At 39.2% G+C, this 27,655-nt stretch overlaps 1 protein-coding gene across 3 annotated transcripts in view; it reads right to left on the bottom strand.

Annotated features, from left to right (window-relative positions):
• The window catches only part of SH3RF2 (SH3 domain containing ring finger 2), an 82,421-nt gene extending 72,617 nt beyond the window's left edge, over positions 1-9,804 (bottom strand). The window contains exons 1-2 of one of the 3 annotated variants that reach the window (XM_072146133.1): positions 9,692-9,804; positions 2,962-3,386 (exon numbers count right to left, since the gene is read on the bottom strand). In XM_072146133.1, the coding sequence (XP_072002234.1) occupies positions 2,962-3,339 (378 nt within the window). In that variant the 5' untranslated portion in view covers positions 3,340-3,386; positions 9,692-9,804. Of the gene's footprint in view, positions 1-2,961; positions 3,387-9,271; positions 9,340-9,691 lie in introns of those variants that run through there. The other 2 variants (XM_072146135.1, XM_072146134.1) reach the window with 2 other exon arrangements.
• Between the last annotated feature and the right edge of the window lie 17,851 nt (positions 9,805-27,655).

Raw genomic sequence — 27,655 nt, 5'->3', positions numbered from 1 at the left:
AAATGTGGGTTTCTCTTCCCATGACATGTATTGAGAGCCTTGTTCAAGTACAAAGAAGCTTCACACTTTTCTTCCTGATATTCCAACAAATTTTTCCTCTTTCAGTATTCACCTATTACATATAACTGCCATTCACTATAGTACATTAACCCATTTACTGCCCAGATTACAGATATAGGGAATCTGAATGAAATATTGTTGAAATCAAAAGTGGTGGGCAGTATAGTTCCTAAGGTGTGGGTTATGTACCCCCAGGTGGGGGGGGGGGGTAGTAAAGATTGCTCTTTCTGCTGTAGCAGTCTGATAGCACTATGACTGCTGACCGACAGTGTGGGTCATATGACATGACATCAACAGCCATATTGTTCAGAGCAAACATTTTAATGAGAGGGAATAGGACTGCACCAATGAGATTAGAACGTATCCGTCAACGTAAATGCGAATTAACACAAGACCAGCTGGCCTTTGCTGATGCTCACAGATACTGCTATCAATTACATGTCTGGCTACAAGAAGAAAATCCAAGTTCTAGTTCCAGGAAGATGGTGTAGGATGGGCATCCAGAGACATGTTATCTGATGGGCTGATAGGACCTACTCCATCAATGTAAAGGCAGGAAAACATACAAGTCACTCCATAGAAACAATAACTCTAGAGTGAACCTTAGGTCACACCTTTTAATTAGTCAAATGCCCTTAAAAGTCATTACAGGTACAATATAACAGTAATCCCATCTCCACAATGACTTTATTAAAAACACAGAATAAGTATGTGTTTAACTATACCTCAAGTAAAAAAAACAAGCAAAACAGAATAGAATTTAAAAAAAATTGCCATTATCAGAAACTTGTCTCTAAAGAATCTTTACTATATCTTCATTCAGTATTATGTACTAAACATACAATTTTATTAGAATGTAAAAATGCTTAATAAAATATAAAAACTGGGTTGTACCGAACCATTCAACCACGTTGGGATTAGGTCAGTTTCCACATAGTTTCACAAATCCTGCAAATATTATTGAAAATGAGTAAATCAGAATAAAACGGGTTGATCCATAGCTTCTATGTGTGTTGTACAGCAGATACATTTATGTACTAGCTGTAGCCCCCGATGTTGTCTGGGATAGTAAATAGCTGATCTTAGCCATAACGGCAGTCGTCTGAGATGATTAAACGCTAGGTAGATGTGAGTAGAGTATATAATGGCAAGGATAAGCCTGCAGCTCTGGATGTGACTTGAGTATCTATATCTATCTAACTATATATTATCTAACGGGGTCAGCACGTACCTGTCATAATTCTTCCCGGCAGGGGTCATGGTCACAGGAGTGCTGGCATATGATATATCTCCCCTATACACTCAGCTTTATATATTAGATGGCGGACATTCATTGTTACCACACATTCTATGACTGTAATTATACAAAAGGTACTTAATATCTACTGCAATACCAATCACTTATTTCATATGAAAGAGAAATTACTCAGTACCATTCAAAACTTATATTACTATCTTTTGTAGGTTTTTAATATATTACCCAAGCAACATTTTCAAAGAACAACTCACTTATTGGTTCGAGGGATGTATAAATTCATAACACTGAAATAAGTGTCCATGCTGCTTTAGTAACCCTTTTAAGACAGTCCTTAGTATCTCACTGGTAGGCCCAGAGACCTCCTAGTGGCTATTGACTGAATGCTCATTGGATAACAGATATAGTTATGTTTCTGGAGAATAATTCATAAGCATATTCCCACCTCAAAATCTGCTCCAAAAACACCCCTTACTTTGGTGGAAAGCAAAGTTATTGGTGTACGATGCATGTTTTTGAATGGAGCATCAAGTGTCCATTTAGTTTATACTGTCTCCAATCCATATAGAACATCTTATACTATCTTATACAACTCCTTTCAAATGTAGTCATTTTTTTTTAGAAAATAATTAAAAAGTTAATACATGGAGAATGTGTCCAAAATTTCCCGGCTTCCTTTGAGTTCATCTCATGATTCATCGATGTAACATCCTTCTAAGAAAGTAACAAATAACATTCCAGTCCATTTACAAAATATTCTAGTCAGTGTTCAAGTACATATATACCCTGCACCTACAAGTGATCTCACCTGCCAAGCACAGGCATGTAGAAAACAAGATATAATCTAATACAATGCACTGTCTGAAGTATAAGCCAAATCAAACATACCCTGGCACATTTCACAAGAGACAGTAACTAAACTGTTGGGCACAGAAAAAAAGTGTGCATGATTGTATTCCTCCGGGTATGATAGCCAATATAAGAAATAACTGTATATGAAAAAAAAACAAACTAAACAAAGAATTGCACTCTAAACAGGGCTGTCATGGGCACAAGGATTGTCAATAAAACTTCTTTACAGGCCCCTAATAGCTGATCATTGCCACCTGGGACTAAAGTAAAGTAAAGTAGAGCTTCACCAGAGGTTATAGTGGGCAGAGAGGTTAGTCTGTAACTAGAGATTGTCTGTAAGTCTTAAAGGACATCTATCACCAGGATGAACGTACACCAAGTACACTGACATACTGGTGTCTGCCCACTCTGGTTGGATCTGCTCTTTTTTTTAGATTAAAAGGCTTTTAAAATTATACAAATGAGACTGAGAGGTGTTAATGGAGTCGGGAACCCTTAGGCTCATTTGCATCAGTTTTTAAGCTTTTTTTTCTTACAAACAAGGTCATAGGAAGCCTAAAAAGGAGTGGATCCTGTCAGAGGGGACACACACCAGTATGTCAGTGTGCTTGGTTTACAATCCTTCATCCTGCTGGTAGATGTCCTTTAAGTCAGAGACCGACTGTAAATATTTATATATATATTAATTCTCATTCAAAATGGCTTCCCCTCTCTTTGTAAAATGAAAATAGTCACATATTAACCTATTAAGTTAATAGTAAGATACATGCATAGCAAATATTTTAAAGTCTTACCCCTTCTATTGGCATTCTTGTCTTTGGAAACAGCCTGTAAGGAGATTCATGATTTGCCTTCTGTTCTCGACTCCTCCGAAAAGAATCCTGGGTAAACAGTCCTCCCACTCTCTGAAAGGAGTTCTTTCTTACAAGGCTTTGCCCACTCTTGATGCCTTCCAGCAGACGGACCAATAGCAGGTTTGCAGGTAGCTCTTCTATGCTGCAGAATACTGGGGTTCTGCATTCTGGACATCTCAGCTCTTTTCTGGCTTTCAATATCCGCTGTAAGCATGGCTGACAGAAGGTATGCTGGCATGGCAACACCTTGGCAGTGGCATTCAATTTTCCTAAGCAGACTGGGCAGTTCAACAAGTCAAGGACTACTAATTCATCCATGGTAGCTATTGCTGGATCCAGAAGATCAAATCTACATGATAATCCCACTGGGAATAAAAAAAAAGAAAAGGTGAACTAGATATAAATATGACACCGGCCATTGAAGTCTAACACCTCACAGCATTTTGTGGAGGAGAAATCTTTCCCACAGACATTTACTAGCAAAGCCTCACAAGACAGATGCAGATGTGCACCTTAGTTTAACAGCTCAGCTCCAAGTGAGTCATTTGTGATTCACAAATACAATAGAAGCCATAAAATGCTGCTTTCTCGTCATCCTCCTGTCAGGATCTATGTTGCCTTGCTGTAACAGGTAGCTGGTGTTTAAAGGGTGAATCAGGAGACACTGACCCTTTGCCCTAGACACTGCTCAAAGTCATGGTAAATAGCATTCATGGATATATTATATAAGCAAACAACTGCAGAGACAGATCCTGACAGCAAACATTACATGACCTCATTTCCATTCCTACGCTGCACTAATAAAGTTTATACAGCTCATAATTAAAGGGTAGATTTATGTCTATATAGTATATACATAGAAATAGTCTGAGAAATGGAATTGCTAGAAGAACAATGCAAACTACTTTAGTAACACAATGGCCACATTTACTAAAGCCCCTGCACTAGTTTTCTGTCGGACTTAGCACATTCTTTTATGTGCAAACTGGTTACATATGTGTTTAAGAATTGTTCGTGCCACATATGTGTACACAGGACTAGTGTCGAAGCTTCACTATTCCCAATGCGAAACAAATTTCTGCACATAAAGGGGCGTTCCAGTGCACTCTGCATGCACATTCCTACAGACGTGTGTTGCATGTCCCCTGTTTTAAATGTGCACCAAAAAAGTTGGAGCACTTTGTCGGAGCAAGGCAGGGAGCCCCAGATTCATGAAGAATGTGTGCCACAATTCTGGATCAAGCGTACCCTGTACACTAAGTAAATGTGACCCAATATGTCTTCAAACACATAACTAGTAAAAATCTGAAAAAAATTGAGTGAAAGTTACAAAAAAACTTAATGGCCACAAGACATGAAGAACAAAGCTGCCATTTAAATGTATGTTCATGTTTCTGTTTATGGAATGGTACATTCATGTTCAGGTAGACCAGAATATTTATTGGGAAGAATACAAGTTACAAACTAAAACCAGTCTTTAGAAAAAAATATATCAGATGTTGGAAACTTTTTGGATAGTTCTTGGATTTTTTTGGAATGCCAGGCTTTTATAACACAAACACAATGTGGGGTAATTTATCTGGATTGTTTTTATTTTCTTTTTTCTCTCTAGTTCCACCTTTTTTGTACAGTTGTTGGTGACCTCAGGTTTGCCCTCCTTTGGCATTTCCATTCAAATAAAATAGGCATAAAAATCTAAGAAAGAAAGAGAACAACAGAAAACAAAGAAAAGAAACTAAGATAAATGACTCCTAATATCCATCTAAAAAAATGAATGGAAAGTACTATATGCTAAAGAAAAATGCAATGCAGCTATTTTGGGACCCCTGGAAAACTGATTTTGTGTTTACTCAGAGTTGGTAGAAAAGTTTTTGGAGCATATACTATCGATGCTGGTGATGCTGAGGAACCAAGTGTTTCCCTTCTAATTAGTGTAAACCATTTTTTGGCAGATGTGAAAATAATGGATTCCTGAATGAATTCAATGGATTCCATATGGACGTGAAAAAAACGGATGTGTATAGATAGTGGAAAAAAAATGGAAGCAAAAAGGACTAGTTGTAACAGACGTGCAACGTACACAACTGTGTGCAGATTTCCCAGATTTTGTAAACCTTTCGCCCCATACAGTATATTCACTCTCTATTCTGATCTTTGGTATTAGGTATTACCTGGCTCTTTTAGTGCACTGGTTACATTTACAATGAAATCAAAAGAAAATCTGGGTGCAATCATGGACCACATCAGAACAAATGCAAAGACAAAATTTATGAGTGAAGCCTTAAATGAATTCATCAAGGATCCAAAGTCAATTTAATGTATTTATCTGTTATGAGTTTGGTTCATACAAGAACTGGTTGGGCACTGCAAGCAATTCATAACATACCACACCTAATATGAATGTTTTCATATAACACATGCCCACACATCATTCCAATAACAAGCAGCAAGCAAAAACAGAATTTGCTAAAAGTTTCATTTCTATGTTTTTCAACAGGTCTCATTACAGGGATTGCCTAAATAGTTTTCACAGATATCCAAATAATAATGGGTTGTTATCAACATAGACCAAAATTATTCAATTGGGGGGGGGGACTCTCAACATCCATGTTGGCACTGTATTTTCCTCAATGTTTATGTCAGTCTATCTAGCTCCATGCTTGTATATAATAGTGGTATGGCAGCTTTGTTCCATTCAACTATTGGCAAATATATAAATAAGGCAGCACTCTGGAATTAAGGAAAAAAATTCATTTTTCAAGCATAACGGACGATGCTTGAAAAAGGTGGGAGCCACCACCAAAACATTGCAATGGAATAAAACTTCACCCTTGATTTTTTTTTTTTTTACTTCATTCCGAGGTGCTCCCTATTTTTGGACTTATTTACTGAGATCTGTAGCCACAGATCCTACAGCTCTGCACCACCTTCTTATCATATATATATATATATATATATATATAATCCGTGTGCACACAGTCAACCGTTGAGTGGTGACATTCCAAGTTTTCCCATCATTATCAAGCCAGTGGGTAAAAAAAATAAATAGTTCAGTTGCTCATTTTCTACAGCAGTCATAAGCCACCTGTATGATAAGAGAGACCATTAAATCAATCTATTTACTGACCAAATCAACCAAATTCATGTACAGTATACAAGTTCCCTTCCATCAGCTGTACCCACTAATCATCCAAGTAGAGTATGCAAGTTCTCTCCCATCAACTTTACCCAGTTTGCAATTCATGTATCCTGATTCCTTACCATCCTCTTTACCCAAAAACCAATCCATGTACAATATGCAAATGTTATCCCCTTTGCCTTATTGAGTAACCAATCAATGTGGGGAAGTTCCCTCCCATTTGCCTTACACAGTATCCAATCAATTACGGAGAAACCAATCTATGATGCTCATTATTTTCAGGAAAAAATTTAAACCAAACCCATTTTTACCATGGCAAGAGGGGCTTCTAACCATATCTAAATTTGTAACCATAAAAAAATAATAATAAGAAAATAAATGCATGCTTGTAAAGACAAAAAAGAGCTTCTAATCCCTAAACACATATACCCTTCAATGTTTTTTACTCCGTTTTTATTGTTGACTGTCTGCTATGGAGTGCTTTTGGCTGTGAGAGACAGACAACAGTTAAATATTGGGTGGCAGCCAGAAGTAAAACAAACTATTTACTGGTAATACACCATCCTCAGTCTATATAGACCTACTATTGGGCTCTTTAAAGGAATCTGTATCTCCTGGGATATGGACTGTGTAGAGACTCTGCACTTATATGCTCAAGCATCTGCACATTTCAGAATTTTTTTCTGTTATAAAGGATTATTTCAGGACCTTGTTTTAATCCTGTACTCTTAGGATAGGTCATCAATATTAAAATATTAAAATGGTGGGAAGCTTCTGCTTCCCAGTAAGTAATGTCACGTTCGTGGTCACATGGTGTTCTTTAAACACGGTCTTATTCAAAGAATAAGTTCAACTGCGACATCAACCACAGCAATGTACTCTAATCCAGACATGGTTGTCTCTGAAACAGATGATCATATAGGTGCCTGGTGTCTGACTCCTACTCATTTCTATCACTAGGACAATGTATATCAGGCTCAAGATTTTCATCAGCCACATGTGTAAGAAATATAACACTATTACAAATGTCTTTGCTAAAAGCTTAAAACATATGGGACCATAAGAATTCTGCAGAATTAATGGTTGACCTAGTTTATCCGAAATATGGCACACCCAGCTCATTAGAATATGGAATGTAACTATTGCTTAAGCTGTCAGAAATGTGTCTGTTTCCCTACAATTTTAATACTGAGTCATAAGAGGGACATCAACTACACATTTTAAGATTTTTTTAATGATCTTTTTAAATTTAAAGCCTCTAGTCCTTTACCTCATCAGCCAGACATCCCTTACCATCAAATAGCCACAGATGAAGGGTCATGTGATCTCTAGAAAAAAGAATATTTTCCAGTACTTAAAAATGAATAAAATGCAATAACCTATAATGCTCCATTAAAAATATCCATGGACCATGACTAAGAACTTGTATAGTTCGAAAAGCATGTTTGTAATGTATTTTTAATGGAGAATTAAATGTTATTGGATTTTATTCATTTTTGAGTGCAGGAGAAATTCCTTTTACTTTGGATTTGCCACTCAGGAACTGACCCAGCTTCCTCTCCCTCTCCTGTGCACCTTCAACAAGCAGTCTACTACTTAGAGATCATGGGTTGGTGAGCTGTAATTGCAACTTGTATTATTGTTTTTTCTTTAGTGAACTCTATCTGTCTATGAACGATCATACAGTATTTTATGATAGGATGGAGGTCCTGGCAGGGCGATTGTTCATGGACAGATAGAGATCACATGACCCTCCATCTGCAGCCATTTTATGGTCAGTAATGTCTGGCGGATGAGTTTAAAGGCAGGAGGATTCACTTCACACATCAAGAAAGTGGAAAAGAACTTTTAATACATGTATATGGTAAATTAGCTAATATTCTGCTCCCCACATTTACACACACATATTAGAAAAAACATGAAGCGGCCAACCCCTTTAAAAAGTCTAAATCAGATCATCTGTTGGTAGTAGGGGTGGTTGCATATGGCTCCTATAAGGAAAATATAGGATTGCATGTCAGAAATGAAAATGAATGGTCCATATCAGACAGAGTATGAGCCACTCTTGCGGAGAGTATTTCCTAGCCGTCTCTAATTAGATCCTCATAATCTAGGCTTTTGGGATATAGCACTCTTAAAGTTGACTGGATCTATGCCTTCTCTTGTTTGCGACTATCACTCTTGGTTTTGAGAGTCACCGATATAAAACAGGAGGTTTATAAACCTTGTAAGGTGTAAATAAATACAGGCGGTCCCCTACTTAAGAACACCCGACTTACAGATGACCCCTAGTTACAAACTGCTGTCTGGATGTTGGAAATTTACTGTACTTTAGTCCCAGGCTACAATGATCAGCTGTAACAGTTATCAGAGGTGTCTGCAACTAAGATTTATTATCAATCCTGGTTCTTATATCAATCCAACATTTTTAAAATTCAAGTGTCACATAGACCAAAAAAAATTGGCTGGGGTTACAATTATAAAATATACAGTTCTGACTTACATAGAAATTCAACTTAAGAACAAACCTACAGAACCTATCTTGTACGTAACCCGAGGACTGCCTTTGTACAGAAATAGCATATTAACACTACTTTTAACACACTTTTCATGAAAACAGTCATGTGGGCTGCATAAATGTGATACAAAAAGAATCCACAGCTCTATACCCTAAGTATGAAATATTAAGTAATCTATGTACATGTTGCTTAAAATGTGAATGTAAGGCTTCTCAATAGCACAAATATGTAAACTACGAGTGGAGCAGGCACTACTGATATAGTGTACATGTATTTTTTCATTCAGCTATTTGATACCTGGTCTCTTTACTTGTGTATATTCACATATTTGACAACTGTTTGCATTGTCAGTACGTGTGAGGGATTGCAGGGCTCAAATACCCTGGCAGTCACATACACCCCTTTGGGTGTATTTTTAAGTGTTTTTATAGTCCTTTGTCCTGTGCATATCTGTTTTTGACATTGAATTAATAAATTTGGGTGTTATTGTCTAGTCCTGTGTACGCATCCCATCTTCTTCTTATGTGTTGTAATAGCACAAATATGAGCATCATCCAACTATAATAAATAATTATTTTTTATGGTATTTTACCTATTCCTGGATGAAGTGGATTTCTTGGTTGGTGGCATCAAGACTGATGTTCTTCCTCAATTAAACATGTGACTACTTGTAAATGTAAAATTGAAGTGAATGCTTTCATTGGTTAATTACTTGTTTTGATCAACTATCTTTTTGTCTCCTGGCGGCCATTGTTCCCTTACAATCACCTACAAAAACACTAAGGCAAGTAAGCTGTTGTACTGCTATTGTAGAATCACAATTATCATTACAGTTTTGTTTTGAGACATCGACATTAACTAAGCTCTAAAAATAAAATCTCACAGCTATTCAAGGTACCTCCTGCTCAGTTTTATCAAGTACAAAGCTTGAAACTACAAACACAGATCCTTAATATTCTCACATGAATTTCAATAAGCAGATCCCAAAACTAGAGCCTTTGCAGTTACTGACCTTTCTTTTTCAACACGTAAGCTCTCAAGGGACAAACCTGTTTCGCTCCTGAAGCTCCAGCAGCAATGAAACTTCAGATTACTTTGAAACTATCAAACGCACAGCCCTTTTAACTCTTGCGCTGCTTTTCTTCCTAATTGGCTTGACTCCCAGAGGAAGTTGAGAAACTTGGATAAGTTCCTATTACTATCACCACGCACACTTAAGAGTTATAGATATGAAGATTTCTTAAATTCTTTGTATTACACTCACAATAAAACATGTCCCAGCAATGAACAGCTTTGCGGACCAGAAATCCCAGCACAATTCATAGATTATAATTAAGGCTGCTTACAATGAAATAAGTCTTATTAATGTAAATCTCTGTAAACTAACTACTGTTAGCCACCCCTCCTACCAAAAAAAAAAAGATGAGAACTTTCTTTGAGTCAGAAAAAAATCAATTAAGGGAGTAGAGAGCCAGGAATACTTTGTCACAAGTACTTATGGTATTGCACTGCAAACCCCAGCATCATTGTGAGTGAAGAAGGAGAAGAGAGCCACCGAATACAAAAAGAAAACAAGCGGAAGTAAATATAAGGCATTTTTCGATGCAATTTATTTGTACATGTGACCTAAAAATGACATATGACACAGGGAGAGAAGACAAGAAATATATGTATGTTTATGTTTAATTGCGATTTTTGTGGCTACGCCATTACCATGCCATGTGGAGGGTTGTGGGCACTGGCAGAGTGGGCCAACAAGGGGCGTTTCTGCCCTGTGCCGACATACTTTTTTCAAAAATCTCTTGATGCATCTGCTTGGAGGGGGCATGGCCACTATTATACACCAGCGCATGAGCGGCAGCGTATTATTATTACCTTAATGTACGGGTCTCAGGAGGATTAAAAAAGAAAAACTAAGCTGTTTCATGAAGGCTAAGACTGGTTGTGCCAGGGAAGGGATAATATATTTGCCACATATGTATGATTACAAAACAGGGAAGAGCATGAAACAACTAATTGTGATGAAACATACTTTCATGGAAATATGCTGACTAAAGTTATCCAAATTTTGAATACCGTAGGTTAAGAAATGCATGTACTAAATGTTGGTTGCAGCAGGTAGAGAGCAATGTTTGTGCCAACTGGTTTTTGACTGTACCCACAGTATTGTCTATGATGCCTATAAAAAGATAAATGCAACTTCCATGGAAATATGCCAATTAATATTGCCAAATTTGTGATTATATTGAAAGCAAAACATGTATCCTCATAGACTGTAAGCTCTTGTGAGCATGGACCTCATTCATATTGTTTTATATCACTATGCTATAACTCTGTAATGTCTTTTTTTATTTGTATATGTTCTCCCAGAATAATGCACTTCGGAATATGATAGCGCTATACAACTAAAGATTTACAATTTACATTAAGTTATTCCTTGAAAGTCTCATATATATATATATATAACAGCCGCAGAGAAGGAGCACTGCTGGAGACATTCAGGGTGTGTTCACAAGTGGCGTTTTGAGATGCGCCTAAATGCATTTGTCAGAACGGATGCGTTTTACATGTTACCATGTGTTTGGCTGCTTTGAAAACGTTTTTCTAGGGTATTTCACTGCCCAGTCCTGGGTCATTGCCTGGTGATTGGGGACCACTGTTATAAAGCACTGAAAAGCAACAGCAACACCACTGCATAAAAATATGTACAGGTAAATACACCAGATTTAATACACCACATCGCTACAAAAATTAAAATAGAAGAAGGTGGAAAATGTTTAAGTCTGCTAGTCAGTGGAGAATTTGAAAAGATGTACACCAGAATAGTGGAGTGTTTCTTGAGTAGGTTTTCAAAATGTTTAGCACATACTGTAAGTCTTTTTGATGGTACAATCTTTTTAGATCCTAGTTGCATCATCCATGACTGTCCATGAAAGTAAATTTCTCTTAGGCTAATTGCACATAGCCGTATCACAATGCTTTTTTTCACGGTATGCCCCTATTGTTTTCGATGGAAAATACAGTCCACCGTTTGATTTCATTGACAGTATTTCCGACTGAACTGTAATTCTGCCTTGCGTCTTTCAATGGAGAGGAGAGGAGTTAAAAGCGCTCACTCCCCCTCCCTTCTACACGAGGTCACATGCTACGCCTGGGTTCTGACCACCATGAGCATCCGGTCATGAGCATGTAACCTTATATAGCAGTGATGGCTAACCTATGGCACTGGTGCCAGAGGTGGCACTCAGAGCCCTTTCTGTGGGCACTCAGGCCATCACCAGAGATGACTCCAGGCATCTTCCTACAGTCCCAGACAGCCCAGGACTTGCTGTGCACAGAGCTATTTTAAAGTGACAGCTCGACCTGGGACTATTTTCTGCTTTATTGGTGTCCTCAGGGGCTGGTATCAATGAAAACTGTGACAGAGAAGGAAGTATAAATCACAAATTAAATTTTTGTGTTGGCACTTTGTGATAAATAAGCTGGTCTTTGTTGTAGTTTGGGCACTCGGTCTCTAAAAGGTTTGCCATCACTGTTATATAGTGTCAACCATTGCGTGCTGTGGTGGTGGTTACTTTGTGTATAATTATGCAGTTTATTGTTCTGTTAAGCCATTGTCTGTGGGAACTTATGGATATGTGTTACTTGGTTAATAACTAGTACCGCTAATAGTTTAAAATTACATTTTATGGTAAAGCTTTGTGAATATTATCTTTTTACATACTGTATTTGTTACCACACTGTGTGTTAATATTGTGGGTATTTTTAAGTTGTGATTGCCTCAAATGGCCTTACATGCTTTAAATAAAGTTTTGATAACACTTTATATTTATTTTTTGGTAAATCATTTTATGTATATTTGGGCTAAATATGACATGGACAGGTATCTATCCTTCAGAAATTGGCTGCAGCACTGACAAACCCCTGTGTTTTGATGACATGCAACAGGAGGCAGTTTTAGAATTTTTGATATTTTTACAGGGGGGCCTAGCAATTTAATGTGACACAAACCAATATACGCATTGTACAGCTGCCCACACACATTAAAAGATTGTCCAGAAAACTTGCTGTTTTCAGCAGGATCAGCTGATAATTTAATGCTGGTAGATGTCAGGTTGTCCAGGGAAAAATTCAATAAGCATGCTGGACACTCCCTATCTGGTAGCCAGCACCACAGTTTTCACAAAACAGCTTAAAGGGAACCTGTCACAAGGAGCCCCTTTTCAGGATCCCCCATGTCCCCATAGAGAAAACTGTTCACACTGATAAAGAGTTTTTATAGTAAAACTGGCTTTTAAAAAAAAAAAAAGATAAGTTAGATCAAAGTATGCTAAGAGCGGTGTCACTAGTCCCATGGGAGTGGCCAGTGAGGAGGGGAGGCAGACATATTTGACATTCTGAGGGGGGATATGGGAGTGGTTTCACGAAGGGGAGGGGGAAACCACTCCTCACTGGCCACTCCCATGGGACTAGGGACACAGCTCTGCATACAGACAGGTAACCTTAGATCTAACTTAAATCTTTTTTTCTGAAAAAGTCAGTTTTACTATAAAAACTCTATGTACACTATTCTCTACAGGGACATTGGAGCCAGAAAAAGGGATCCTGATGACAGTTCCCTTTAAAACACTAAAGATCATCAACATTGAGAATATATTAACCCCTTATATCTGCACCTATTGACCAGGCTATTTCTCAGTTTTTTTCTCTAGAATCTATAACCTTTTTATTTTTCTGTCACTATGACTGCATACGGTCTTGTTATTTTTCAGAATGAAATGTAGTTTTTAATACCACAATTTTTGGTTTTATATCTCCTACTATACCTTCTAACCTTTTCTTGATGAACTCAAATCTCATTTAGCTTTTTCAAAAAGTTCATAATTTATTGTGGAAGCTAAATAACATAAAAATATAATAATTTATTTCACAGGCTTTAGTTTTTTAAACAAATGACATTCATATGTACAGTGATGTCATCAGCACCCCGCTTCATTGCCGCTATGAGGTGCTGAAGGGTGACAGAAGGAGCTGCTGTGGGACATGTGAGCTGTGTGACCTGCCAGTGCTGGTGTACCACAGAGATTTAAATGTCGCTGACCCATATCTTATCATAGACCAACATTCTCATACATCTCTAACGATCTATTAGTGGTTAGCCATGAATATCTTATTACAGGCATTTACATACAATATAATAGACACTAGGAAGCTGACTAAAGGGAAATTACGCACATACATTTGGCTATGAAGTTTGTTTTTAATTTTTAATAACTTCACTGTGCAATTCTCTCATTTTTGGATTCTATTACAAAAGGACAATACTTTAAAAACAATATACGGTAATAAATCTAAGCTAATCCTGGAGTATTGTCCATTCCAGGCATTGAAGAATTCAATCATTGCAGATTTTTATTATTTGTAATTTAACATAAAAGAGAAAGCATAAAATTCTGGTGACACATGATTCATGGATACTTACCATGTTATATGTGCATTTACATTCAAGCGAAAAACGATGTTATTCTCTTTAGCTTTTATCACTCTGACAGCGTGTCTTCTGTACAAACAATAGCTAATATGAGGTTTACTAATAAATCATGTGGTGTTTATGAGGCAAAGTCCTAGTGACTTTGTCCATTCAAATACAAATGCAAATTCAAATGCAAACGACATACCTTTTTCAATGTTATGTGAGGTCAAAGGGGTGTAGAAAACTCAATTTTTAATCTAAACAAAGCATCTTTACAATATTTACATGGCAAGTCCTGCAATATATCAGGAATAAGGCCTCTGAACCAATCTAGTGTAACTCTGGATGATCAGCATTAGATAATGTTAGGAGAAGGTTTGCAACGAAACCAGAATTTTGGTTGCAATACGATACCCAGAAAAGTATTGCAATACTTAATACTGACAATACTTATTATCTGAATATTTAGGGTGTGGTCACATGGGGTGTTTACATTGCATTTAGAAATGCAATGCAAACATCTGGGGGCGGGGCTCAGCCTGATCGCATTTGCACTTCCATTGAAACACATGTGATCAGTAACGGTCACCAGGGATTTGCCAGGAGAAGCTTTAGTGTGTTATGATAGTGTAGTATATGTGATGTAAGGGTTATCCTGGTGATGTTAATATAAATTAGTATACTAAATAGTATAATTTAGGGCTCATTTAGACATGCGCTTTTGATATCCGTACGCTATCCTTTTTTTTGTGAGGGCAAACATACCCACTGTTTTATTGGGACTGTTCACATTTTTATCACATATGTATAGACAGTGAGAAAAAAATGCAGCATGGGTTATTTTGTCTTGCATGCGGACAACGTACATCCATAGAAGTCAATGGATCTGCAACAACAATAGACGGCACATGCATGACCTCCGTATGCAGACTGTTCTATTTTCTTCAAATGTTGCTAGGCAACCAACTGGGCGGGGCAAGAAGTAGATTAGAAATCAGCTTTTTTTGCATATGTGAAAGAAACGGATGGCGTACGGATACATTACATCTGTTTTTTTTGCATACGTTAAGCAGCACCAACGCCCGCCTGAGTTAGTCCTTATTTTTTGTCTTATACATTTTTATTCATTTAATTTAACTGTATTATATGTATAATAATAATAATCTCCATAATAATCATTATATTAATAACAATAGCAATAATCTCCTTAATAATAATAATCTAAATAATAATTATTATTATTATTATTATAGTCTCCATAATAATCATCATCTCAATAATAATAATCTCAATAATAATAATAATAATAAACACCATGTTTGGACAGATGGTGATGTCTCCCTGATGACGTGGTCACTGCTCTGCCGCTAACCCCATACATCTCACAAAAGGAATCCCTGCCCGATGTCTGCTCTGGGGAAGCCCTGGGAAACGTGGAGACCATATATGGACAGATAGTGATATGAACTTGATGACGTGGTCCCTGCTCTGCCGCTAACCCCACACATCTCTCAAAAGGATTCCCTGCCCAATGTCTGCTCTGGGGAAGCCTTGGAGATGTAGACACCATATATGGATAGATGGTGATATCTCCCTGGTGAAGTGGTCCCTGCTCTGACGCTAACCCGAGACCTCTATGCAAAGGATTCCCTGCTTGATGTCTGCTCTGCAGACAGATACAAGGAGTCTGTACAGTGTGTGGAAGTCATTCAGTACCGCAAGTAACAGAAACCAGGTATTGAACCGCTCTGGCTTTGAAAGTATCGCACAAGTACCGAGATTTCGATGCATCGTGCAACCCTAAGTGAACCAGTCACCATGAAAATGTAGTGCAATCTTACAATCAATATGGTAATAGCACCATGGAGGAGCTGAACAAACTGATTGACGTTAGAAAGATTTGTCATATATGAATTTATATGTCTGCTCTTTGAGGAGTTAAAGGCCATCTATAACTAGGATGAAGGATTTTAAACCAAGCACACTGACATACTGGTGTGTGCCCCCTCTTTCAGGATCTGCTCTTCTTCTAGATTCTTATGCCCTGGAGCCTGTTAGGCTCATTTACATGATTTTCAAAGCACTTTTTTTCTTAAAAACAAGGGCATAGAAAGCTTAAAGATGAGTGGATCCTGCTAGTGGACCAGAATGACCAGTGTGCCTTGTTTATAATAATTGATTCTGGTGGTAAAGGTCCTTTAAAGGGGTTTTCCCATGAACACAAGTTAGGCCCTATCCATAGGGCCTAACTTGCTGATGGGTGGGGTTTTCAGTGATGAGACCCCCCCCCCCCCCAGATCACTAAAACAAGGGGTCTGTTAGGGTCCCACTTACCTCAGTTGGACTTCCTGTGGATAGAGCCTAACTTGTGTTTGTGGGAAAACCTCTTTAAGTAGGAGGTCCATCAGTGATTGACAGTTACCTCTACATGCAAGATCATATAGCAGAGACACTCAATAACTGATAGGAATGTCCTCATGACTTGATGACTTCTCAGCATATAACAGGCAGATATAAAAATAGATAAGTGACAAGTTATACTGAAAGTTTTCTCATAAAATGATATATCCGCTCAAAATATGGCATTATAATGGAGACAAGTCGCCATGTACAAAATCCAAAATTACATACTTGGGTGAATTAAATGGGTAGATGAATGAAAAATACATTCCTGAAGCTTAGGTCAATTTAACCCCTTAATGACCAGGCGTTAAAAGGCTTTAATGACTAGGGCATTCTTGGTGAATTCTAGTAAATATTGGTCAAATTACATATTGGAAGCTCTGACTTTTGGGACTCTATGTTGAAGTTTCGTACAGAACTGCTATCTTGCTGCTATCTTAAGCTATCTGATGCAGAAAAGCTGACCAAGCTTACTGGAGCCAAGCTGACCAAGGGTCCAGACTGAGGTTCTTCCAGTTCCGGCTATTTGCTCTGAGGCTAACAGCCTTGCTAGCATCAGAGTAAGGAGTTTGGTTCCAGCCTAATAGCTGGTGCTGCTGTTATATTACCTTATTCTCCTAATAAGGTAACCATGATTTTACAAGATCTCCATTTTCTGTGTGCCTCCCTGGCCTGCTGCTACCATCAAAGGCCTCTGATTTACCAACAGCCGGGGATCTATCACCTGTACCAGGAGTGCCCCAGGGGGAATCTTATAGTCACATGGCCTCACCCTCCTCTTGCTTCCTCCTGCTGGGCCTGACATGTGAGGATGAGGCCTCCACTAAGAAAAAGACTACAGTGACACCTGCTGCCCAGTAATCATCAAGGCAGCCACTGCAACCTAGTAACCTGCTGCCCTACATACGGGGCCCTCATACAGGGTCTGCCATAAAACTGGCAGAGAAAACACAGTAAACGCCACCACCTGTGTATTTCACAGCAGGTTTAGTGTGAACATACATTTATAGTATAGAGTAACACATTAGATTTACAGCGGGTATGGAAAGTATTCAGACCCCTTTAATGTAATTTAAATTTTTTGCTCATTAATGTACACTTTGCAACCCATCTTGACGAAAAAAAAACTGAAATGTAAATATTTTTGCTAATTTATTGACCTCTTAAAGGGGTTTTCCCAGTAAAGAAAATTCTCAAATTTCAACCCCGTATTGATGTTAACACGGATAATCATTAACCCTTTACTTCATAATTTTACTTAGGGTGCAAAATTCCAGGGTGTGCACTCTTTAAACAGACACATTATGATCCATTTAGTTCTGTGTGCTAGTTCTGTGATTCTGTGGTTAGATTATCAAGGTACAAGGTTTATATACACTTCCATCTGCCTTCTGAACATTGCACTAGTATCTGACACATAGAAAGAGAGAGATCAGACAGATCAGAGATGATGAGATCTATTAGATGCCTATTACACACAATGACAGTCAGCTCCCTTACATCTCTGCTATTCTACAACACACTAGATCTGCTGTGCCATTCTTTTCTGCCTCCCCAAAATAAAGAAATTACCTGTGTGTAGCTTTACACTCCTCACACTGCTGCCAACAGGAGCTCAGTACAGTCATGGTCATAAGTTTTGAGAATGACACAAATATTATATTTTCACATGATCTGTTGCCCTCTGGATTTTATATGTGGATTTTATGTGATGTTTTTATCACATACAGAAATACAAGTGCAATCATATTATAAGTAACAAAAGCTTTTATTGACAGCAAGTCAATATTTGCAGTGTTGACCCTTCTTCTTCAGGACCTCTGCAATTCTCCCTGGCAGCTCTCACTTAACTTCTGGACCAAATTCTGAGTGAAAGCCGTGCATTCTTGCACAATCAATGCTTGCATTTTGTCACAATTTGTTGGTTTTTATTTGTCCACCCATTTCTGGATGATGGACCACAAGTTCTAAATGGGATTAAGATCTGGGGAGTTTCCAGGCCATGGACCCAAAATCTCTGTTTTGTTCCCTGGGAAGGTGCTCCATCATGCTGGAAATGGCATTGTTGATCACCAAACTGCTCTTGGACGGTTGGGAGAAGTTACTCTTGGAGGACATTCTGGTACCATTCTTTATTCATGGATGTGTTTTTAGGCAAGACTGTGAGAGAGCCGATTCCCTTGGCTGAGAAGCAACCCCAAACATGAATGGTTGCAGGATGCTTTACAGTTGGCATGAGACAAGACTGGTGGTATCGCTCACCTTATCTTCTCCGAACAAGCTGTTTCCAGATGTTCCAAACAATCGGAAAGGGGACTCATCAAAGAAAATGACTTTACCCCAGTCCTCAGCAGTCCCTGTACCTTTTGCAGAATATCAGTCTGTCCCTGATGTTTTTTCTAGGGAGAAGTGGATTCTTTGCCTCCTTGACACCAGGCCTTGCTCCAAGAATCTCCTCCTCACAGTCCATGCAGATGCACTCACACCTGCCTGCTGCCATTCCTGAGCAAGCTCTGCACTGCTGGTAGCCCGATCCCGAAGCTGAAACACTTTTAAGAGACAGTCCTGGCGCTTGCTGGTCCTTCTTGGGCACCCTGGAGCCTTTTTGGCAACAATGGAACCTCTCTCTTCGCTGCTAGGCCAGTTTTGTGCACGTTTTTCTTTAGAGATAACCATGGTTAACAGATGAGAAACAATGATGCCAAGGACCAGCCTCCTTTTAAAGTGTCCAGTTGTGTGATTCTTACTTAATCATAACAGATTGATCTCCAGCCCTGTCCTCATCAACACGCACACCTGTGTTAATGGAGCAATCACTGAAACTATGTTAGCTGCTCCTTTTAAGGCAGGCCTGCAATGAAGTTGAAATGTGTTTTGGGGGAAAAAGTTTATTTTCTAGGCAAATATTGACTTTGCAATTAATTTCTGTTAAGCTGATCACTCTAAATAACATTCTGGAGTATATGCAAATTGCCATTATAATACCTGATGCAGTAGACTTTGTAAAAAGTGCAGGCTAGAGTGCAGGGAGCAGAGAGAGAAAAACTCAGCTCTACAGCCGTCACACAAAAATCCAAGATGGCTTCCCCGATTCATCAGAAATCAGAAGATACAGGGTCGTGTATAGGGGCATCTGAAAAGATATACACTCACCGGCCACTTTATTAGGTACACCATGCTAGTAACGGGTTGGACCCCCTTTTGCCTTCAGAACTGCCTCAATTCTTCGTGGAATAGATTCAACAAGGTGCTGAAAGCATTCCTCAGAGATTTTGGTCCATATTGACATGATGGCATCACACAGTTGCCGCAGATTTGTCGGCTGCACATCCATGATGCGAATCTCCCGTTCCACCACATCCCAAAGATGCTCTATTGGATTGAGATCTGGTGACTGTGGAGGCCATTTGTGTCCAGTGACCTCATTGTCATGTTCAAGAAACCAGTCTGAGATGATTCTAGCTTTATGACATGGCGCATTATCCTGCTGAAAGTAGCCATCAGATGTTGGGTACATTGTGGTCATGAAGGGATGGACATGGTCAGCAACAATACTCAGGTAGGCTGTGGCGTTGCAACAATGCTCAATTGGTACCAAGGGGCCCAAAGAGTGCCAAGAAAATATTCCCCACACCATGACATCACCACCACCAGCCTGAACCGTTGATACAAGGCAGGATGGATCCATGCTTTCATGTTGTTGACGCCAAATTCTGACCCTACCATCCGAATGTCGCAGCAGAAATCGAAACTCATCAGACCAGGCAACGTTTTTCCAATCTTTTACTGTCCAATTTTGATGAGCTTGTGTAAATTGTAGCCTCAGTTTCCTGTTCTTAGCTGAAAAGAGTGGCACCCAGTTTGGTCTTCTGCTGCTGTAGCCCCTCTGCCTCAAAGTTCGACGTACTGTGCATTCAGAGATGCTCTTCTGCCTACCTTGGTTGTAACGGGTGGCGATTTGAGTCACTGTTGCCTTTCTATCAGCTCGAACCAGTCTGCCCATTCTCCTCTGACCTCTGGCATCAACAAGGCATTTCCGCCCACAGAACTGCCGCTCACTGGATGTTTTTTCTTTTTCGGACCATTCTCTGTAAACCCTAGAGATGGTTGTGCGTGAAAATCCCAGTAGATCAGCAGTTTCTGAAATACTCAGACCAGCCCTTCTGGCACCAACAACCATGCCACGTTCAAAGGCACTCAAATCACCTTTCTTCCCCATACTGATGCTCGGTTTGAACTGCAGGAGATTGTCTTGACCATGTCTACATGCCTAAATGCACTGAGTTGCCGCCATGTGATTGGCTGATTAGAAATTAAGTGTTAACGAGCAGTTGGACAGGTGTACCTAATAAAGTGGCTGGTGAGTGTACATCAGGACTGATAGAGACAGTTTGGACTTACCGTATATACTCGTGTATAAGCCGAGTTTTTCAGCACAAAAAATGTGCTGAAAAACGTCCCCTCGGCTTACACACGAGTCAATACTGACTAAAATTGACTAAAAAATAATAAACTTATATACTCACCCTCCGGTGGCCCCGATGTGCAGCGCTGCTCCCCCGATGTCATCGCGGCTCCTCTTCTGGCTTCCCGGCTGTTCTTCTTCCTTCCGCGTGCTGGGCGCCGCCATGCTCTTCTCGCGGGCGGCGCCTAGTATGACGTCAGCAGCGGCGCGTCATACTAGGCGCCGCCCGCGAGAAGAACATGACGGCGCCCAGCAAGCTGAAGCAAAAATAGGAGCCGCGATGCCATCGGGGGAGCAGCGCTGCGCATCGGGACGCACGGTGAGTATATAACTTTATTTTTTTATTCTGCTGGGGGCACGGCTGTATACTACTGGGGGCACGGCTCTATACTACTGGGGGCACGGCTGTATACTACTGGCGGCACGGCTCTATACTACTGGGGGCACGGCTGTATACTACTGGGGGCACGGCTCTATACTACTGGGGGCACGGCTGTATACTACTGGGGGCAGGCTGTGCTGTATACTACTGGGGGCAGGCTGTGCTGTATACTACTGGGGGCAGGCTGTGCTGTATACTACTGGGGGCAGGCTGGGCTGTATACTACTGGGGGCAGGCTGGGCTGTATACTACTGGGGGCTGGCTGGCTATATACTGGGGGGTCTGTGACCAATGCATTTCCCACCCTCGGCTTATACTCGAGTCAATAGGTTTTCCCAGTTTTTTGTGGTAAAATTAGGGGTCTCGGCTTATACTCGGGTCGGTTTATACTCGAGTATATACGGTATATTTGTGAAATTCTGCATTTTTGTTAATAACAGTGAATGTGTTATTTTGTTATCCTTAGCACATTTAAGAAACTTATATATTCGTAGGAATGCCCTTGTAAGAACGTACGTTTTTTTTGCTAATTTTTCACTCTTCACCTTCAAAAATCCATAACTTTTTTATTTTTTCATGTAAAGAGCTGTGTGAGGGCTTATTTTCTGCGTTACAAATATTATTTCTCATTGATGTTATTTATCATTCCATGCTGTTTACTAGGAAGCTAAAAAAGATTCCAAATGTGATGAAATTGGCAAAAAAAGCATTTGCGTCACTTTTTTGTGGGCTCAGTTTCTATGACTTTCACTGTGTGCTCCAAATGACAACTCTGCTTTATTTTTTGATTTGGCACAATCACGGTGATGCCAAATTTATATACCGTATTTTTCGGACTATAAGACGCTTCTTGCGATAGGACACACCCCAGATTTAGGCTTTCAAAAAAGGAAAAATATATTTTTCACCAATAAATATCCCTTTTGGTCGCACTAAAGCACAGCACACACAGACATACATTTACCCAACCAGCTCTGCTTCATCCATAATTTACACTCACAGCTCTGCTACATCCATACAGTTACACACACACAGCTCTGCTTCATCCATACAGTTACACACACAGCTTTGCTTCATCCTTACATTTACAGAGACAGGTTTGCTATATCCATACATTTACACACACAGCTCTGCTACATCCATACAATTACACACACAGATCAGCTTTACACATATAAGGAACAGTCTGGAAACTATTATACACATGAATACATACACACATCTACTATACACACATAAGGAACACACAGGAAACTACTCTAAACATGAATACATACACATCTTTATTATACACAAATAAGGAACACTCTGGGAACTACTCTACACATGAATGCATACACAGCTCTGATATACACAAATAAGGAACACACTGGGAACTACTCTGCACATACAGAAATATATTTTTTTGACTATAAAATTTATTGTGATTTAATACATTTTCATAAATTAAATAAATGTGTATGAAAAAAAAATTTCACCATCTTCGGGCGCTGATCACTTCCATACTTTGATGTACGGAGCTGCATGACATTTTCATTGCTATCACTTTGAGGAGTGTCCAACCTTTTGATTACTTTTTATTATTTTTTAACTTATGTAAAATGGTGTGAAAGTAGCGTTTCGGACATTAAGGCTATTTTCCGTTATGGAATAATCGCTTATATATTTTGGGCATTTTTGAGCAATACCTAACATGTTTGTGATTTTTACTCTTTATTACATTTCATATCAGTTTAAACTTTTTTTTTAACTTTTTTAAACTTTTTTTTTCACTATTTTTTTAGACCCTCTAGGGTACTGCAGATCAGGCAGTCATTTCCACTGTCATTGGATGTGAGTGAACTTCACATGCCAATGAACCATGAGTCTCTAGTTTGCAGCACAAGATTGTGAGCTTGTAGCCCAAGACTGTAAGCTTGTAGGAACAGGGCATTTATTGTGTATTTGATTTTAGTCAACTGAGGGGTTTCTTGGATCCAGTGGCTCTTATGCCAGGACAAAGGTGAACAAGGCACTGTGGTAACTGTGACCAATGTGTTATTTAATAAAGGGCCAGTAATACTTTTATTATAATATTGCTCCAGGAAAACATCTAAAATGTGTATAAAGTTGTTTGACTTTGTCCTGTTCATACTGTGACAACAATGAGGGAGATCACTTCCGTCTCATGTCCTTAATCTACAACTATACCTGGCATATAATAAAGTGGACAAGCTGCTGCAGGAAATGTTGGAGACATTATAGAGCTAGAGCAAGTCACAAAAAACTACACCCACTGATGGGTCACAATATCAACTCCAGGCACTCATTACATTACAAGCATTATGGAGTTTAGTCACTGGTAGAGCCAAATCATTGTTGACCCTCCCTTCTGCCCAACAAAGTGCATGAAGGAAGGCTGAAGATTGGACCAGGAAGAGCAACTGAGCACAATAATCATATGAGGAACCTTATAAAAAAACAGGGAAATGATAAGAGAAGTGTTATTCCCAAGGGTATTCCACATAGGCAAGAATTGGTCTCCAAAAAGCTGTGAGAAAGCTCAATCAAATTGTATAGAAGGTGCTTTTTAACAGTGTAAGGGTTGAGAGCAAGACCACAAAAAGGTTCTTTGCAAGCCAACATATCATTTAAAAACTTTTCATATTTATTTCTCAGTACCTGGTGTTGCCCGGGATAGTAAATAACTGCTCTTAGATGTAACAAAATAGAATGGGTTGACAAAAATATTTTACATGTATCTATAGACTGTCTGTCTCAGGCACTCTTATTCCAGCGACTGTCTGTCTCGGGCACTCCACTCCAGCGACTGACGGTCTCGGGCACTCTTATTCCAGTGACTGTCGGTCTCAGGCACTCTCATTCCAGCGACTGTCGGTCTCGGGCACTCTCATTCTATGGACAAGTTTATCAGAAGTCCATGGCCCATGGAAACCAATCAGAGGTCAAGTTTCATTTTTGTACTCCATGGGCAACTGGAACAGTTTTACCTCAGACACTTCTGATAAATCTGCCCCTATCTCTGTATCCCTATCCAGATTACCTCACACAAGTGTCTTATAATCATTGCCTATAGTAACCTATCACAGGTCAGAGCTCATATCAATGACCTATGGCAGAACAGCAGCCAATCATGGCTCAGCTTCCAACTGCCACAGCAGCAGCAGCAGACAATGGCTCCTGTATATGATCGGTAATAAGTGGATTTTGGAAAGCGCGGGGTGAAAATTTCAGCTGAAAAATTCCTTTAGCGGACACAAATACATATATACACACACACAGCTTTATATATTAGATTCCACTTAAAAAGGTAATACAACACCAAACTCCTTTTCATTCATCGTCCATAGTTTGTAGCAACATATTTCAAGCATAGCGTTTAACAGTTCTTAGGGCTTTACAGAACAAAAGTTTGAGGACACATTTTTAGTTTTGCTTGCTCACACAATGACCTTCAGTGGAAACATGAGGTCTTCAGGGCACACATTTTTAGGTGCAACTGAGACAACATCCTAGTACCCACTGATCTAGGTACCAAGATCCTACGGGCAGCAAGAGTTGGTTTCTGACCTAATTCCTAAAATTATTGTTCCTGCTCCTCCCCAGAGTTGGAAGGACCAAATCCTACGCTGGATGATGAATTTGTAAATAAATATATAATACTGTACATATAATGTTGGGATGGGCATAGTTATTGGTAATAACCATTCCTTTATTCTATATAGCACTCACAGTTTAGCGCTGGCAGCGCTTCACAGAGCTTGCCAAACTAGTACCTGTCCCCATTGGGCTCACAATCTAATCAACCTACCAGTATGTTTTGGAGGAAGCTCACACAAACACAGAGAGAACATACAAACTCTTTGCAGATGTTGGCCTGGATGGGACTTGAATCCAGGACCCCAGTGCTGTAAGGCTGTAGTGCTAACCCCTGAGCCACCGTGCCGCCCACCAAATGTATGTAATAATCATAATAAAATCTAAAATTGATCTGATGTCTGGCATGATCTGTAATGTAGTATTTATAGCAAACTTTTGGTCCAAACTGTACCTTTGATTGCATTTAATTTTTACATTTGTTATTTTCCTGCTTGATACACTCTGCATAATTGTAAACTGCATATAGTGTGATTTTTACAGAAAAAATGTATACTTATTGTAGAGAAGTAAGTACTTAATGATGTTACCAGATAACAGCATATGGAGTTCTTACATCTACATAATACAGGGCCATAGAGTAAGGCTTACCTTATAGTAAAGTTGACAAACTTTAGGTCCCTTCTATTTATTGAGACAATAAACTGCTGTGAAGCTTCACTGGCCCCTAGTGGTGATCGGTACTAGAGTTTTATAGCTATCTAAATAAACAAGACATAATATTAGTGGAATAATCATTTAAGGCTATAACAAAATGACAGGAGTATAAGCAGTCTACGCCAACACACTAACATCTGTATATACACACAATATGAATATATAAAAGACATACATCAGCATCTTCCTGCTCTTGCTGCGCTGCTGATACATTTTTCACAATTTAATTTTTACTGCTCATGCTCCTTGTGCTTTACAGGTTTCTACATTACATCTCAATGCAAAGTTGTAATATACCGGTAATACGCTGATCCTAATATAGCCTACGTGTAAGATTATTTATTTGTTTCGGAAAGGCAGGATACGTACAGGTAGTCTCCGGTAGGTTTGCTCTTAAGGTGAATTTGTATGTAAGTCGGAACTGTATATTTTATAATTGTAACCGCAATTGACAATTGTATTTTAAAAATGTTAGATTGTCATATGAACGAGGATTAACAATAAAGCTTATTTGAAAACACCTTTAATAATTGTTACAGCTGATCATTGTAGCCTAGGGCTAAAGTACAGTAAATTACCAACATCCAGAGGGTCCGTTTGTAACTAGGGGTCGTCTGTAAGTCGGGTGTTCTTATGTAGGGGACTGGCTGTACTTCAAAATTCCTATTAGATTACATTACAATTTATGAACTTCTTCAACATCGTCCTCTCCACTCCACAAGACCCTGGAGAAATGGGACATGTGCATGTCTGACAGCTGCTCACTATCTGATTCTAGCATCCTCCTAGTGTATCACCCCAATAAATCACATACACCATATGGACATGTGTCATTATTGTACAGCCATTCCCCCTCTGCAGCTAAATCAGCTTCAACTCTTCTAGAAAGACTTTTTAATGAAAGTTTAAAGTGTTTCTGATGGAACTTTTGCCCATTAAATACAAAGCACATTTGCAAGGTCAGATTCTTGTATCAGACAAGAACAACTAACTTACAACCTCTGGTTCTACTCTAGTTCAAGTTCATCCACACCAAACTTACCAAACCAAGTCTTTACAGACCTTACTTGTGCATCCACACTCCAACCACTGACATGAGAGTGGTTATGGCCCCCTCCATCTGCTGGAAGCCACCAGAACACGGGACGTCACAGGCAGTCCCAAGACCTGCTGCAGGGAAGGGGGGGGGGGGATGGTGACCTGTGGTTCCCGGCTTCTCACAAAAAACTTTAACAAAGTAAATATAGTATGGGTGACTCTATTAGGGTTTTGTATTTTTCCTGTTAAAGTAATCAACCCCTTTATCATTTTCCCTACACTGTAAATAAGAAGCCTAAGCAAACCTGTAGAACACCTCCACATTATCCCTGCCTTACCAAACGTTATAGCTGTCACAATGTAGTTAGGCATGCAAAGTTTTCCTGGCAATCTCCAAACCATGTTGAATCCATTAGACATCCATGAACACAATTGCAGTGCCACAGAGTTCAATGGCAGCAAACATAATACCATTTCACCTAACTTTTGACATTGCATTTGGTGATGTAAGACCTTTGGCAGAGGAGGTTTCGAACTCTACAATTAAGAACATTTATACTCTGTAAACCCTGCACCTCCTGCCATGTTGCATATATCTATAGGCTCTGGCCTCCTAATATACCTGATGGACGAGCAATTGCAACTATTTCAAGGGTTGTAGGAAAGAAAAGTGGCGTACAAGGTTTGATGAAAGCAACGTAGGTGTTTGCAAGGAGTCTTGCAAACTTTGACTGCTGAATTACACTTTGTTGGTGACTGAGTGGACGATACCATAAGAATATTCAACATTCTCACAATGTCTATAGTCTAAAACTGCAAGCTATATTTTGAAATAATTACCAGGAAACTGTTGTTATAAACATATTCATGTTGGAATTATTTATGGAAAACTTTTGAAGTA

The sequence above is a fragment of the Engystomops pustulosus genome, chromosome 4 (assembly GCF_040894005.1).
Source record: "Engystomops pustulosus chromosome 4, aEngPut4.maternal, whole genome shotgun sequence".
Taxonomy (NCBI): domain Eukaryota; kingdom Metazoa; phylum Chordata; class Amphibia; order Anura; family Leptodactylidae; genus Engystomops; species Engystomops pustulosus.
This window is presented reverse-complemented; position numbering and strand designations above follow the sequence as displayed.